General features: G+C 43.7%; 1 protein-coding gene across 1 annotated transcript in view; it reads right to left on the reverse strand.

Moving 5' to 3' along the window:
* LOC133135725 (zinc finger protein basonuclin-2-like) overlaps positions 1 to 16,806 on the reverse strand; it is a 195,746-nt gene that overhangs the window by 54,403 nt on the left and 124,537 nt on the right. Inside the window, exons 3-4 of the mRNA XM_061252956.1 lie at positions 6,950 to 7,052; positions 2,874 to 3,109 (exon numbers count right to left, since the gene is read on the reverse strand). Coding sequence (XP_061108940.1) covers positions 2,874 to 3,109; positions 6,950 to 7,052 — 339 coding nt within the window. The remainder of the gene's footprint in view (positions 1 to 2,873; positions 3,110 to 6,949; positions 7,053 to 16,806) is intronic.

The following is a 16,806-nucleotide window of genomic DNA, read 5'->3' on the forward strand; positions in this document are numbered from 1 at the left end:
ATACCTCGCTGGCCAAACTATTCCACCCCACTGTCACCAACAACCGCGGCCCTTGACTAGAAATAACACTCGATGGACTGTAGTTAAAATCAACAACGATGAACGTGCCCACCTGAGTTTTCCGACTGATTAAATTTCACCCCTGTGAACAGCCTAATAGGGCATTACGGGATTTCGCTGTCCTTACTTTGACTGACGGAGGCCTGGTGGAGATTCTTTGAAGATTATTTGAACAAATATTTTTGGAAGAGTTGGCCCGAACAGCGGCGCAGTTATGTGATGTACCCAGAGAGTGTGAAGAGCGGTGTGACTGGAAGGTGACGTAAATTAGAAACAGCTGACATTAATTGCCACGGGGGGATAAAATATTTTCACAGCCGCCTTGCTCCGGTCTCATTGGTCACTTTTAAAACCGCGTATTTTCTTTTAAAAGAACAAGGCTGCATCCAAAATCGCATACTATCTTACTATTTTGGATGTCAAAACCGTAGCTTTAGCACACTCTTTTATAACACCGCCCTTCTGTTTGCTTAAGTCGTGACCAAGCACAGTGCACTGTGGGATGCTTGTGCCAGAATAGTGTCCAGTATTCACAGACTTTGATATTTCACCAATGTAGGGTGGCATCCGGGTAGCTTTAGCACACTCTTTAAAAAGAACAAGGTTGTATCATATACTATCTTCCTATTTAGGATGTCAAAATAGTATTAGTTTGTCCGAAACCATAGCTGTATAAAATAGTGTGCTAAAGCTACCCAGATTCCACCATACATTCGGTGAAATATCAACACTAGAACTCTAGACTCTATTCTGGCAAGAGTATCCCATAGTGCTTTGCGCTAGGTCATGACCCAAGCAAACAGAAGGCCGGTGTTCAAACCAAAAGGTGAAAGGTGAAAGAGTTGAACAATTTAAAAGCAACTATTACATTTAATTTCGCTAAGCGGAACACAGTCACAATCAATGGGTACAAATATATATATTCGTTTTTTCTGCTTTCATTACACAAAGTCACATCAACTAGTTGCCGTCACGTGCACTGTGTTTAAAGTGGCGCCGTTCTCTGACAACGTAGTATGTCCGAAAATCACGATCAAAATTTTTTATTGTATACTAGTGATAAAAAAATGATAGTCTAGATGTATAGCGTGTAGTGTGTAGTGTTTGATATACGGCTGAGATATGGAACACAGTACTGACAGTCCACTGATTTCATGGGTGATCCTTCTTAAATATAATAAGAAGCTGGACATTATGAGCTGGTCCCTCCCCCCAAAGGGACTGGGAAGCATTGCTCTTAGGGTAGCACACTGTTCCACTTACTCCCGACCTCAGAACAGAACATGTCTACCTCTCTTTCTCCCTCTCGTTCTGGCTCAGGACATAGTGGGGTAACCACAAGCACATGTAAAGTCGCTCTGAACTAATTCATTCAGGAACACTTTGGTTTGTTGCGAGACCAAACTGCTGTACCTTTGATTAAGAAATGTGTCTGACTCCAATTTCGGTGGTGGGGGTGGGGGGGGTACACTTGCGGGTTCATAATCAGCATTTTTCTTTCTCTTTTTTGTATTTTTACAAAGAGACATATTGCGAACAGATCAGAGAAATGAAATTTTAGAACGGGCGAGGAGCCCCAAAGCATGCAAGTGTAGGTGAACGGCAATGTGTTAACTGTCACTGTGCGTCCCTGGAGCATTTCAGTGAAATTAACGTTATTACAGAGGGTTTTAGTGAATACAAAACATTTCCTGCTTGTAGGGAGGGAATGACTTTAAAAGACATACAATCAGATGATGGATCTCTATCATTTAGACTCATTGAGTTTTGGTGTATGTTGCTTTCAGTCATTCGTAACCATTTTTGATAGCGAGCATATGTACGAATGTGTGTGTATACATGTGGTTTTGTGTGTGAGTGTGTGTTGTGTGTGTCTTTGTCTGAGTATGTGCATGTGTGTGTGTGTACGTGGATGTATGTTTGCATGTATACATGTACAGTACATGAGTGTATTTGTGTGTGTGACAGCACATGTGTGTATGTCTGAGTGTATATCTGCGTGTGTGCGTATACTGCATGTGGACACATGTGTGTGTGCATGTATGTGTGTATACATGTGAGTGCACATGTGTGTTTGTGTGTGTGTATGTGTGCATGTGTAAAGTATGTGCATACATGTGTATGTGTACATGTGTGTGCGTGTGCGCAGTGTACAGTATGTATATACATGTGTATGTGTGTATACATGTGTGTGTGCTTGTGTGTATACATGTGTGTGTGTGTGTGTATGAGTGTGTATGCAGTGTGTGTGTGTGTATGTGTATACGTGTGTGTGTGTGTATACGTGCGTGTGTGTGTGTATGTGTATACGTGTGTGTGTGTGTGTGTGTGTATGTGTATACCTGTGTGCGTGTGTGTGTGTGTATGTGTATAAGTGTGTGTGTGTGTGTATGTGTATACGTGTGTGTGTGCGTGTATGTGTATAGGTGTGTGTGTGTATGTGTTGACGTGTGTGTGTGTGTGTGTATACGTGTTTACGTGTGTGTGTATGTGTATACGTGTGTGTGTGTGTGTGTGTGTATACCTGTGTGCGTGTGTGTGTGTGTGTGTATCTGTGTGTGTGTGTGTATATGTGTGTGTGTGTATGTGTGTGTATATGTGTGTGTGTGTGTGTGTGTATGTGTGTGTATATGTGTGTGTGTGTGTGTGTGTGTGTATACGTGTGTGTATGTGTATACGTGTGTGTGTGTGTGTGTGTGTGTATACGTGTGTGCGTGTGTGTGTGTGTGTATGTGTATACGTCTTTGTGTGTGTGTGTGTGTGTGTATGTGTATACGTGTGTGTGTGTGCGTGCAGTGCAGCGTCTCCCTGACCTGCAGGATGTATCCCCGGACGTAGTCCCTCAGGGTCCAGCCCAGACCGTGCAGGATGTGCAGAACCTCCTCCTGCTTGAGCACGCTGAAGAGGCGATCCAGCAGGATCTTCAGCCGCACTGGGACCGCCTGGGTCCCGTACAGCATCAGGCTGCTGATGTCGAACACCACGTTGGACTGCACGATCTCCACCTGCGTGGGGTGGTACAGGTGCTGCGTGCTCAGCTTGTCCAGCGCTGGGGGAGACACAGAACACAAACACGTCTGAGCGCCAGGCCCGTCTCACACGTCTCAGCGCCAGGCCCCTGTCACATGTCTCAGTGCCAGGCCCCTGTCACATGTCTCAGTGCCAGGGACCGTGTCACATGTCTCAGTGCCAGGCCCCTGTCACATGTCTCAGTGCCAGGCCCCTGTCACATGTCTCAGTGCCAGGGACCGTGTCACATGTCTCAGTGCCAGGGACCGTGTCACATGTCTCAGTGCCAGGCCCCTGTCACATGTCTCAGTGCCAGGCCCCTGTCACATGTCTCAGTGCCAGGGACCGTGTCACATGTCTCAGTGCCAGAGACCGTGTCACTCTTTCAGTGCCAGAGACCCTGTCACATGTCTCAGTGCCAGAGACCCTGTCACATGTCTCAGTGCCAGGGACCGTGTCACATGTCTCAGTGCCAGAGACCGTGTCACTCTTTCAGTGCCAGAGACCGTGTCACATGTCTCAGTGCCAGAGACCGTGTCACTCTTTCAGTGCCAGAGACCGTGTCACTCTTTCAGTGCCAGGGACCGTGTCACATGTCTCAGTGCCAGGCCTGTGTCACTCTTTCAGTGCCAGAGACCGTGTCACTTGTCTGCTCTGACTGCCTTTGATGGGAGTAACCGCACGAGAGGGTAACACCACACCAGCTGTGTCATCCGTGAAGATGTTAAAAATAGTGTTTTGCCTCAACACAGTTTAAGGTATATAATTTTGGAGAGATAATAAATTAGAAAATAATAAAATTATATAAAAACAATTATCTAACCTAAAAGAATAATATATGACAAATTAATTCTGTCCATATGTTTGATTTAAGTGCAAAATTACACTTAACACATACAGTTGAATACGGCTTATTATATTTCTGTATAAACTGGATGATCTGCTGATTGATATAAAATTCCAACACAGCTACATGTTCACACACACACACACACACACACACACACAATTGTCCTGAGCTCCTCTGCGCTAAATGAAATTAAATAATTTCAGAATTGGCTTCTTCCTCACTTCTCTATGATATGATTGTAAGCCAAGATTGCTACTGGCTTTTAGTGGCCTGGAGCTCGAGCACGGGTAGTTCACAGGGACTGCTGTCTGCAGGTTTTCTTTCTTTTTTTCTACTTCCCTTCCTTTCTGTAGCCGCAAACTTTGAACCCGGTCCAGCTCTGACACGCAAACAGCCTCGTCTGTTAATAACTATCAAGTTTCCCCTCGTCTCCCATCTCCTCTGTCTTTCCCAGACACACTGCGCACTCAGCAGCACATGGTAATAACACATCCAGCAGATAAAAGCCAATGGCATTAATGTAATTGTCTGCCTTTCTGTCTTTAGCCTAACCCGCACACACACACACACACACACACACACACACTCCCTCTTCCCTCTGAGTTGCCCGCGCAGCTTCAACTGTCTGTGTGACACCTGTTTCTGTCTCCTCTGATCCTGGGACAGGGTTTCCGCTGACGAGGTTTTTGCCTGACAACAGATCCCGCCAGACGTGAACATAATAAAAAATGAAGAACTACTTGTCAGAGCCGCTGCCAATGCGCAGATGAAATGAAATATAAAAAAGAGAGGTTCCTGACAGTTCTGAGAGAGATGGAGGGAGATTGAACAGGGGCTCTGTGACGATCGCTGACGGCCCTCCTGCTCCAGCCAAACAGGTGTTTTCTTTTATCTTTATTCTTCCTCTCTCCTCCTTTCTTCCACTGTATCGCTCTGAAAAAACCCTGAGCCGGGCTGCTCTAAATCCTTCTGCTATAAAGACATAGGAATCGGTCTCTACAGCTCAGAACGCAAACTACTTACATGTGTGCAGACACGCAAAGGTAAATAAACATATGTGCATATGTGTACTCATTAATAAACTGCAATATGCTGATAAAAGATTCAAACTCGGAACCTGAGAATCTCAGAAGCTCAGCGGTTCAAAACACCTGCATGTCATATTTTCATCACCATTATTATACAGTATAATGGAGAAACAGCATTGCAATAAATATGAATAAATATGAAAATTAATTTTGAAAAATATGATGTGTGCATTTGCTATTTTTAGCAAAAAAATGTATATTCAATTTTAAATGCTTCATAAAATTACTCTATACTCAACAAACAGTATTATTCACCAAGCATTATCTTCTATGACATCATCAAATGCATTTCACAATCATGCATAAGCCTCAACAGAATTTTTTTATTTATTTCTATTGATTTTAAATGTCATTAAAGGAAATTTTATAAAGCCTTATACCAAAGTATTAGGCATAGGACAGCTGTAATAAGCAATTATAAAATGTTTATGAATGATTATAATTAAAACGTTATAAAAATAATTGTTTACACTTTCTTAATTCAAAGGAAAAACGCCACAAAATAACCGCCTTAAAAATGAACAAAAAAACAGGTCATAGGTCATAGCCCCAAACACCCTGTTTATTTGAAACATTGAGCCCTGCTTTGTAGGCAGAGAACAAGCGATTCTAGCATTAAAATGCTGCTAAAAAGGTAAACAACCAGAATAAATTAAACCCTAAAGTAAAAATATATTTTTTTTAAATCCACAGAGAATAAGTAAATGCATACATGGCTTTCCAGCATACACATGTACTGTATACTGTGTATACTGTGTATATTTATACTGTGTGAAATGGGTTATGATATACTGTATGTATTTGCTGTACAGTTGATAAAGCTCTCCGCATTATAAACTCCACAAATATGAAATGTGACACCGCTCATACGCGGTGGTAGCCTGAGAGGGCCTGGGATGGAGGCAGCTTTACGAGGAGCAATAAATCCACGCTGTTTTGACGAGTCACACGACGAACCAGATGAAGGAAAGAGGCGGATGTGACGCCGGCGCAGCTGGGGGTTAAATCCCGGGGCGTTGTGCCCTCTCCAACCTACGCTTGACCTGGCAACAAGCTCACACCTGCCTCATCACTGTTCAGATCTACAGTGCGTTAACCGCTGATGCACACTTGATTCAATTGGGAGGATTACATCTAATGTAAAGGCCTGTGTACATTTTGAAGTGCATGCTAATGCGTTATAACACCACAACAACCAGACATGGACAATATTTTCCATAGGCTCATAAAGTATCTGAGGTGAGCAGAGGCCATCATTATTTCACAGAGAGAGGGGAACTCAATACTACCTTAAAATGATAATACAAATACTGATATACAAATCACCAACATTACTGTGAATTATTCCACCATCTTATTGTCGTAGAAACTATGCATGCTGTATTATCTCAACAGACTACACCCTATTGAGGGAATTTGAGTAGGATGAGAGCCACTGATGAGGATCATTGGCACCATATCAAGTAGTTTGATCCAATTTAAAGAAGGATGTGCACTACTCAACGAGATTTACCGTGGCTTGAAAGGTGAGCTTCCACTCGAGAGTGGAAAGTGGCTGCCTCCCGTGCCTTTAGATCAGGGCTGCCCAACCCTGTTCCTGAAGAGCTACCGCTACATCTCATTTCAACTCTAATTCGGCACACCTTAGATTCTTCTAATCAGGAATCTCTAGCTGTTCCTTGTGTTTTGTTAGGGTCAGAGTGAAAACCTACAAGACAGTAGATCTCCAGGGACAGGGAAGGGCAGCCCTGCTCTAAACTGCTCAACCCGGTTCCTGGAGATCTCCTCTCTAGGCCAGGGTGTAGCATGTGGGTCATAGCGTGTAGCACGTGTTAGCATCTCACCATGGACTACCCAGCCATGTTTGCACTGCTACCCTCTCTAAACAGAGGCCAGGCTATAGCACATGGGTCATAGCGTGTAGCACGTGTTAGCATCTCACCGTGGGCTACCCAGCCGTGCTTGCAATGGTCACATGTCCTCAGGTTGATCTTGCCCGGCTGAAAACACTCACAGGTGCAGTTCACTAGAGTGCAGCGGATGGCCTGCGGAAGGAAGAGAAACTTGGGTTAGGTCAACTGGCTTGACGCCGCGCGGTAATACAACCGCTAACACGCTCAGTAAGACAGAATGTAATATAAATTAAAGCCATTCATTCAGCCATTCATGCTCGCACAATAATTGAAGGACTTTTGGAAAGATAACAGAAGAATTAAAATGTAATGTGCTTTGACAGACGGAGAGATACTGAATCTGACATTGGTGTTGTCTGCCTGAAAGATGTGGCTGCTAAGCCCTTGTGTTAATCATAAACGTTTGATAGCTGATAAAAAGCCATTTGGAAAAAAGGCATACGACTCCATTCACTTTTCATTACAGAAATCTCTCCAAGCCGATGTCCTACAGAATCAGAGATGCTTAAAAATGCCATTTGTGAAGTACTGTCTGTAAAAAATAACGTTGGTCTGGATTTAATCAACATTTGTTCTTAACAGAAAAAAGGCAAGTGTTTGTTTTCCCTCAACTGCCCAGTTTGGCAAGTTAATTCTGAACATGCCAAAGTGTGTTTGTGAAGACAAAAAATGAACACTTGCTTCTATTCGTAAATCAAAGCTAAGGGCAAAAGTTGATTGAATGCAGGACATTGTGTCTGGTGAATGTGATATTCTGTCGTCAAGTGCAAAAGACTGAAGTATATGAGCCTATTCTCACTATATAACAGTTTTTTTTGGAAAATCCATCCCAAATAACCAGTGCAGGAGAATAAAATCAAGTCTCTCCAATACTTCTGCATACTCTGCTTCATGTGACATGAATTTTGGACTGTGTAAATGTTATTAAAAAGGAAAAATATGAGCTTAAATTAAATAAATCAGTGCAACTCAACATTTTGAATTGATTTATTGCATGGGAGACTAATTATTTAAAGGGAACATTTGAGGTCAAGATGAAATATTCTTCAAATGATTAATACTAAGTGTCCTTGTGAACACTTTCCTACTTAAATAAGCAATAAACAGACTGTAGAGTTCCCAATATGCTGTTGGCACTGAGATATTAATAAATACCCGAAATACTTAATAACAGATTTCGCAGGAGCAAGTATGTTTTATGGAGAGGGATCAAAAAAGGACTCTTCCAGCAAAGCTATCCAATTGTCCCTGTCAACGACTGTGGATTCAATCAGCAGTCTTTCACTTTGACTCTTGAATGAATGAAATTAAAGCTTTTTTCAACAACAATAACACAGTGCATTTAGTGCATTTCTGCATCCACCAAAAAACCTGCCACATTCTGGCTTTCTGTTTGTGAATAAAAACTTACTGTATAAGATTATGCTGGTTTCACTGTAAATTAAAGTCAAAGACAAACAATGATGATTGAAGACTGGCCCAAAACTAAAAGCTAAAAACAAGGGGTAAATACACTGAATGAATACAAGCTGATACAAAATACAAAACAAAGGAAGGATTATTATCATTATTATTATTATTATTATTATTATTATTACTATTATCATCACCAGTCATTTTCAGCACAAGCATTACCAGTTTCCGCTGATTAAATAGCGCTGAAAGCAGGCTGGGTTTGGTTCACGTAAGGCTCTGCTGAGCTCTCTATCTACGTACCCCATCCATTAGCAGCCATTAGGAGCCATAATAATTACTGGTAGTGCTGAGCTTGTGGAGAAACAGCTCGCTGCGGGCTAGGCCAGGCCGCAGCACACGCCACAGGTTAAGCTCTGTCGCAGCTCTAGCCGTCCTGTCTCTTCCCGTTCCAGTTTTACGACCGCGCGAGAAAGCACCCCTCCGCTTATTAAGTGGTACCTTCCGAGGGTCAGCGCCCTGGGCTGTTGGAGGCACCAGAACCAGTACCCGGTCCCAGAGCGGGTAGGCCGATCAAATTTAAACACAAACACCGGGGCGAAGGAAGAAAAATGAACACATTTACTGTAAGTAAAAACTCCCTGTTGTACGGTTAAATTTGAATACATTTCAGCTTATCTCTTTTGCTAATGGGGAAAGAACTAACCCTGAAGGAATTTATGCTACAGAGCTGTAATTACTGAAGGCTCACTTTTCCCCCAATTTGGTTAGAGCAGTCAAGACGGGCACAACGGACGGAACAGAAAGTTCCTGGTCACGCAAGAGGGAGACGCAAAGTGCCACAGCCTTACTGAAAAATGTTTTAAAATGTGGTGCTCCAAAAGAATCTAAAAGCATTCAATGTCAGAATTTAGGTAAACGTACCTACAGTATAACCAATGACTATTTAATTCACCCTTAGGGTGATATGCCTATTTTATATCATCACCAGTGCAATTCCAGCCACAAGACACCTTTCCCTCATTAGCTATTCTAGCTCATGACTTCTGAGAATATTTAGATACTGAAAAATCCACATAAAATTAATTAGTTTTTCACACACCAAGCAAAAATCTCTACCATGATTACTTTTTTAACCCTTGTGTTAAAAAATGACCCGCTACTATGTTTAATAACAGAGAAAACCCCCCTAAATTATCTTTTTTCAACTAGAAATTTGATGACAATGTTTGTGATGAGACAGGTTGTTTCTTAATGCAAAATAGATTTGGGGTTTAAAATTCAATGAAGCTGCTTTATTTTAAGGGGTTTAGTAAAGGCGGGAAAATTTTTTACCCTTAGGACAAGGGGAGTATACAGAATGTTAAGACTACACAAGGGTTAAATACAATCTCACAAAACACCATGATACCAATGTATCACATCCTGCCCAAGCATTTGAATAAACCATTTGGGCAATACATGACACATATGGACACATCTGCCAGTGCTCGTTGAGCTGCCCATCCTGTGAAATTCACCAGCCTGCCCTGTGCATGACCGCGTGATAAGAAGCACTGGTAGGCACTCCACAGCTGTAGAGAGGTATGCCTGACGTGATGATATAAGCCTTCTGTGCGAGACTGGCCTTCCTCTCCCTCGCACACCCATTCGCCACGACTCAGAACACCCCGTCGCTTCCTCCCCAAATCAGCCGAATGAGCGCCATTTCCCAGAGCGCACCACAACTCCCGCGCAGACGGAGGGCCACTGAATCCGTTAATTACAGAAATCAGCTAAAGCGAGAACGGCAGAGCCAGGGGGAGGCTAAAAGGAGAGGACACATAACCCTCGACAATGTCATCCGTCGTGAAAAACCATGCTAAGCTAATCGTCCGCGCAGCAGGGAATTCTGGGGGCTGGTCTCGGGGCGGTGCGGATCCAGATCGCCCCCGATAAGCCAAACAAAAGCTGACGGTGAGATACCAGACAGCCCCATACAAGGAAATCACTTTCCCCAAGCTAGCCAAGCGCGATATTAGATTACCTGAAACTAATACCATGAAAGTTTAAAAGTGGCATTAATAATTTCTGCTTTAAAAAAAAAAAAAAAAAAAACTTCAAATAAAATCCAAATATGGTATTTGCTTTCCATGACGACCCGTAACACGGGGAGGAAGTGTGTAGAGTTTTATCCGCGGTAACACACTCAACTCTCACCGCTCACCGCTGTCCGGTAACCAGGCCTTGGTGTAAACAACGAGAAAATAATGTCCACAAAGTTTGTGGGGAAGAACCCTAATCCGTGACAGAGACATTCGCCACACAGCCAGTTAATGAGATTTAGGCTCAGTTTTGAAAAGACAGATTAACAGGGAGAGGCATTTAAATGAACATTAAGTAATCCCAGATTAATGCAAATTAGAGTGTATGAGATTTAACCATCTCGGTGGCTTTGCGTTTGTATTAAAAAAAGAAAATGTTCCCCCTTCTCTGCACAAGATTTTAGCTTCCCTCTTTCGTCAGGTCACCCTTATTTGATCCCGAATTACAACCTGTTTTCCATGTAGTGGGATTACACACGTGTCAGGCCGTGTTTTTATCACCTAGGGCTCCGCGGGTCAGTGAGCGGCTCCTAATAACAAGCCGTGTCATGTGAAATAAAAGACGGCGGCTCATTTCCCGCCGAGCTCTTGGGCTGCCGCCGCCCGGCGATACGCACTTCAGCCGCGCGTGAAAACAGCAGTCTGTTATTATTTATCTGTTGACCGAAGACGAGGCTGGAGTGCCACTGCATTAAAGGAAGCGCTTTAGCGCAGGCTGCTAACGGATGCTCTTTGAAGATGTGGCTTCAAGCTCTTTTTGCCCTCTAATTGCGCTTAATTTTTCATGCCAAAAAATTGATCTCAGGATCTGGATGGCGAGACTGGTGTAAGCCCAGCTGAATGAGGGTACTTCTCTTTTTTTTTCTAATTGCAGAGGGAGTTTTGCACACACTGCTATAGGCAGGGGGTGAAAGAGGGAATATGGAATGAGAGCCTTTTGCTTGCTTTACACGGGAAAGCAACAGTGAGTGAACAGGCTAATTCCAGCACTCTGTTGTAGAGATATGGCTTTATTTCCCCCGAGCCCAATGCCATTTAACATGCTCTCGCTGAGCCCCACACTCTCCGAAGTTGTGTTTATTTACCTTCATACTTAGTGTGTGGGGCTACTGAAATTGTTTGCTTAAATTTCATTCTCTCCCTTTAACCCATAAAAATTTGCATTTATACAAAAAGTACCTCTGGGGAATGAAGTAAATGCAGACTTGTACGGAATACACATACACACACACGCAGAACAATAATTTACATGACAGAATGAAATATGATTTCCACCAGTGGTTGCTGGGTTACCCTGTAACAATGAGTAAGTTGTTGCAGGGCAAATATAGCACACTATTATGTGGTCTACGCGGCCAAAAAAGACCATTAATGGCTCTTTTATCCGTTTCCCTTGTTTACAAAGCTAGGCTGACAGCTGACAAGATAGTTAACTTATTCTAATAAAGCAATTAGAACACAACTGTCTACTCAGCTGCCACTGAGGCAGGCCCTTCTAATCACCGACTTATTGTATCTGCTGGTAATTACACTTCTCATATCTTTTCTATTAACAAGACAGCGCATTCCAGAGCACTTAAACAAGCCACTTCTCACACTGCGCGATGCGGTGGCACAGCCCGGCTCTCTGCCGTTAACACTTTGTTATGGATTCCTTCAGAGCGAGGCACGCCCACACGAACTGCCAAGGCGAGAAAAGGATCTCGGCAGAGTAGAGGAATGCCATGAGTCTGTCGACCAAAAGGACAGGGAGAGAAAGAAAATAATAAATCTGTATTAGAAATAAGGAAAGTCCCTAAAATTTTCAGTGTGTCTGGAGTGAGCACCTCCCAATCGTGTTCTCTCCGTTGGTCTGTTAGGCCAATTACGCAGCTTGTGAACACACACTGTATGTCACCGCAGTACAGGAGGGCTGTTATCATGCCAGATTAGCGGATTAGTCACTACGGGGTCTAGCCTGGGTTCACTGTTTGGCTTAGAGGACAAGGGACAACATGGATGAGAAGTGTGTGAGTGTGTGTGTATGTGTGTGTGTGTGTGTGTGAGAGTGTGCGTGTGTGTGTGTGTGTGTGTATACTTGTATGTGTGCCTTTGTGCGTGCCCTTGTGTCTTTATGTTTGTGCGTGTGTGTGTGTGTGTGTGTGTGTGTAGATGTGTGTGAGTGTCTGTGTGTATACATGCTTGTGTATTTTTGTGTGTGCACGTGTGTTTGTGTGCTTGCATGTGTGAGAGTGTGTGCACGTGTGCGTTTTTGTATGTGCATTTGTGTGTGCACTTTTGTGTGTGAGTGTGTGTGTGTGTGTGCGTGTGTTTGTCTGTGTGATGGCGTGCATTTCTGCGTGCGTGTATGTCTGTGTGTGTGCATATGTGCTTGTGTATTTTTGTGTGTGCGTGTGTGTTTGTGTGCTTGCATGTGTGAGAGTTTGTGCACGTGTGAGTGTCCTCCTGAAGGAATACATTTTCACATTATCTTGGACTACGACAAAATGGCCAAGGCAGCAAATCCACCCATCTCATCCCATCTTAAATTGTGTGTTCTCCTGCATCTCTGAGCACTAGACCACTACATGTCCCCTGAGCTGGGCACCTTTGACTGCCTGACGCCCGCAGGCCGAAATGAAGTAAAAAATGAAAAACAAAAACCCGAAGGCTGCTGTGGCCACGTAGGCTATATCTGAGAGCATTACGGTGAAAACATCTCCCCGGTTACTCTGCAGGCGGGTACATCATCTCCCCTGTTCCCCACCTACAAAAGTCTTTCTCCAGCGCAGTTCAGCTGCTTAAACACTGTTAATATCCTGCCAAAAATGTGGAGCAAATCTGTGGAGAAAATGCACTGACTGTGTCCTAAAAATCAAAGCGTCTGACTTCAGAAGAATACCTTGGGACTTCACAGTGTCAATATTAAAAACAGGTGACTAATAAAAGGGAGTTATATAAAAAATAAAAAAGCTCTTTGTAGTGGGAGGTACACCACACATATTGAGCTCCCTTCATACAGTGACAGTGTATGTTAGGTCTCCTATTACATTCAGGCTACAACAAGCAAACTCCTGAGATTTCCTGTCTCATCAGACACAAGTATTTATGATTCTACTGCCCCCCAAGTGGGTGTGTCGTGCTGGCGTGACCTCGTACAAGAGCGGCAAATTTTCACAGTCTCCCAGCACAACTAATTTTCCACTTAAGCATTTTGTCCGTTTTAACACACTGCACACTGACTTGGTTGGAGAAATCACTAGCCGCTTGTCGTAATGACAGATCCAGAAGTACGCATGTTCCCAATTAGCAAAGAATTACACTGGGTGAACTTCACAGAGAGTCAAACATTTCCTGTGACAATCTCCCAGATATATTGGCGGTAAGGTTTTTTTTTTTCCGTTAAAAAATAATTCATGATGTTAGCGGCCACCTTGGTGTGAAATGACGTGGTCAGGGACTCAGCACGAAAGAATGCTATGGTGCAACAGGCCTGGATTGAAGGGAACATGAACCACAAGGGTAACTGTTAACCATTCAAACCCACTGATATTCTGGCACCATGCACCTCCCTAATCAATCATAGATGGAGGCTACAGGTAAAATTATAAAAAATAATTTCTATTGTGTCTCATTATTACTAGGGTGGTTTTATTGCTATTGCTTTTGGCTATGTAAGCTGTTTATTGTTGTTCCCACATAGGTGTATATCATTCTTTCACATAAAAAATGCTTTCATATAATCCATTGTCAGATTAATATACAAGGCCCAAGTCCTTATCTTTGTGGTCATTCTTACCACTTGAAACTCTACTTCCCTTTCAGGTCTTTCAGCGCACTTGTCCCTGGTTATGGGCATGCAATGTTGTACGTCACTCTGGATAAGAGCTTCTACCAAATTCCTGTAATGTAATGTACTTCTAGACCTCACTTTTTGTTCTTTCAGGTAACAATTGTGTAGGGAACAGTAAGGTTGTAGCAAAACCGTACAGGAATGGGCTGGTCCCAAAACAAAGTAAAATAAACAGGAGGAAAATGGAGGACCAGGCGGTGATGAACGCAGATGAATTTCAGATGTTTTTGGCGGGCCGCTCTCATTCCTCCTTTTCGTCCTTATATGCAATACTTTATCGAATTTCATAACCAGCTGCGCTGAAGCAGCCTTTATGGGAACGCACGTCGAGCCTGCATGCCCCGCGGGGGGATAAGAGGAAGGGTTCGACCCTCTGGCGTTTCTGAGTACTGAGGGATGGGGTACCGTGCGCACCTCCAATACCGGTCCCCAAGGCCTCAAGGGACCTAACATTATGAGTTCTGACATCAGCAGTCTGCTGTCAACGGACAAGTTGCTAACTGAAATACATCTATACAGTAAAACGAAAGTCTCTCTCATATTCTTTTTCACTGTCGTCACATACAGAAAGATGAGAGAACGATTGATTTTCTTCAAACATTCATGTATTTCTTTATTCATGTATATTTATATGACTCAATATTATGCTGCAGAATTGAATGGGTTAGCAGTTACTTCTTGTTCCAGGACTGACCCAAATGTGGTTCTGCTTCGGCACTGGTGAAACAATAAGCCCTGTGCTGCATTTGCCTACTCTTAAGTAGATGTGACAAGTTTCAAAGCAACAGTAGTGTTATTTACCGAAGGCAAATGAAGCAGCAGTAAATAACACGAAAAACGGCAGGACATCGCGTGCGGAAGACCGGCGTGGAGGAATGCCGAACCGCACAGCGGACTCTGAGCCGACGACACATTTTACTGTCCCCACACGCTAAAGTACGGGCCGCCCTGCCGCCTGTCTGTGGGCCAAGTGCTCCCCGGACCTCCTGACAATCTTACCCCCAGATTAAAACCCGGCCCGGTGACAGCCAGGCTTGTCCAGGGGAATGAGTGGCTCTCGGTGAGCCAGAGGGGGCTGGAGGGGTTTGGGGGGGTTGGAGGTGGGGGGGTGCGGGGGCGGCTGTGACTGATCTTTTCCCTTTGCCTGCCGTCACCTGCTGATTTTGTCCAGGTGTTTTATGGCTATCTGGAGGCGCTGGATCTCAGTCAAGACGCAGGGAGGATCCTGCCAATCCTTTTGTCTGCTTTAGTGCATTCTTCACACACACGGTGGACAGGGGCAGCAGTCTGGATACCTCTCGCCCAGGCCAGAGAGAGAGACAGGGGGGAGAGAGAGAGAAAGAGAGAGAGAAGAGAGGGGGAGAGAGAGAGGGGGGTAAGAGAGGGATAGGGGGAGAGAGAGAGAGAGAAAGAGGGTGAGAGGGGGAGAGAGAGAGAAAGACAGAGGGGCCTTCGTATCACACAGAGAAGGCAGGGCCTCACTTTAACGCAAGGCCCTGGAACTATTCCCAAGAAATGGATTAGTACAGGGGAGGTAGAGGTATGGAAACAAAGAACTTTCTTTGCTGCACCTTTTGAGAGATCCACTAGTCCAAAGAGAGAGGGCCCCTGAAGACTAAATCTAATTGGAACTGCATGACTGCTTTCTGTGGAGAGAGATACCCCCCAATTTTAACCCCCAGTTCTGACTCTTTGGCCATGTGTGTGTCCGTGTGTGTGTGTGTGTGTTTGGTGATTTGTGTACGTACATGTGTGTACCAGGGTACAAATGAAAAGAGGCTGTTATTTTGTACATAAAAATATTACATATTCTCCAGACCTGGCAGTCATGCTGGGTATTTTATGACACCTCACACTGGCAACATAAATGAGTCGGCAGAAAATAATTCTCTTAAACGAGCTCAAGTGGGGTGTTAAGCTGACCGGCCCTTCTTTTACTACACTTCTATTCTTTTCTCTTTACTCAAGAATTCTATTATTCATACTGCATTAAAGTTTCAAAATATTAAACACTGGTATTACCCCTCACGGAAAATGTTTCCCAATTTGCTAACCACATTCTAGGAAGCTATAATCACCCGGCGCACATTTAAAGCATTTTGTGCTCGCTTATTTAACGTACAGGAACCAGGCCAGTGAAAGTTATCTGCATACTGTAGGGCTCATTTTCCTTCAAATACCAGGCATTTGAACCTTGTTCAAGTCCCACTAATACTGATCTGAAACACGCTCGCAAGGCTGCAATTACTAAAAAACTGAAGCCAAGAAGCGAGGCTCGCTTAGAGAGATCTTAACTCATTCCAGCCCAGATTACACTACATCCATCATTGTAGCGTTTCGGTAAAATGTAAGCGTATGCGATACGTGACAATTAATAACAATGTGAAGGTAGGAATGGGAATAATTTTGATTTCATGCACGAATGGACTCTTATGCGTGTTTAAGAAAAGAGTACTAACATTTTAGTACCTTTGTTAGTTCTTACAGTTTTTTCGTGTAAAAATCTTGTGCCACCACGACCAGCTCTTACTATGTCAGACGTATAGCCATTCCAGGC

Source organism: Conger conger, chromosome 8 (assembly GCF_963514075.1).
Source record: "Conger conger chromosome 8, fConCon1.1, whole genome shotgun sequence".
Taxonomy (NCBI): Eukaryota; Metazoa; Chordata; class Actinopteri; order Anguilliformes; family Congridae; genus Conger; species Conger conger.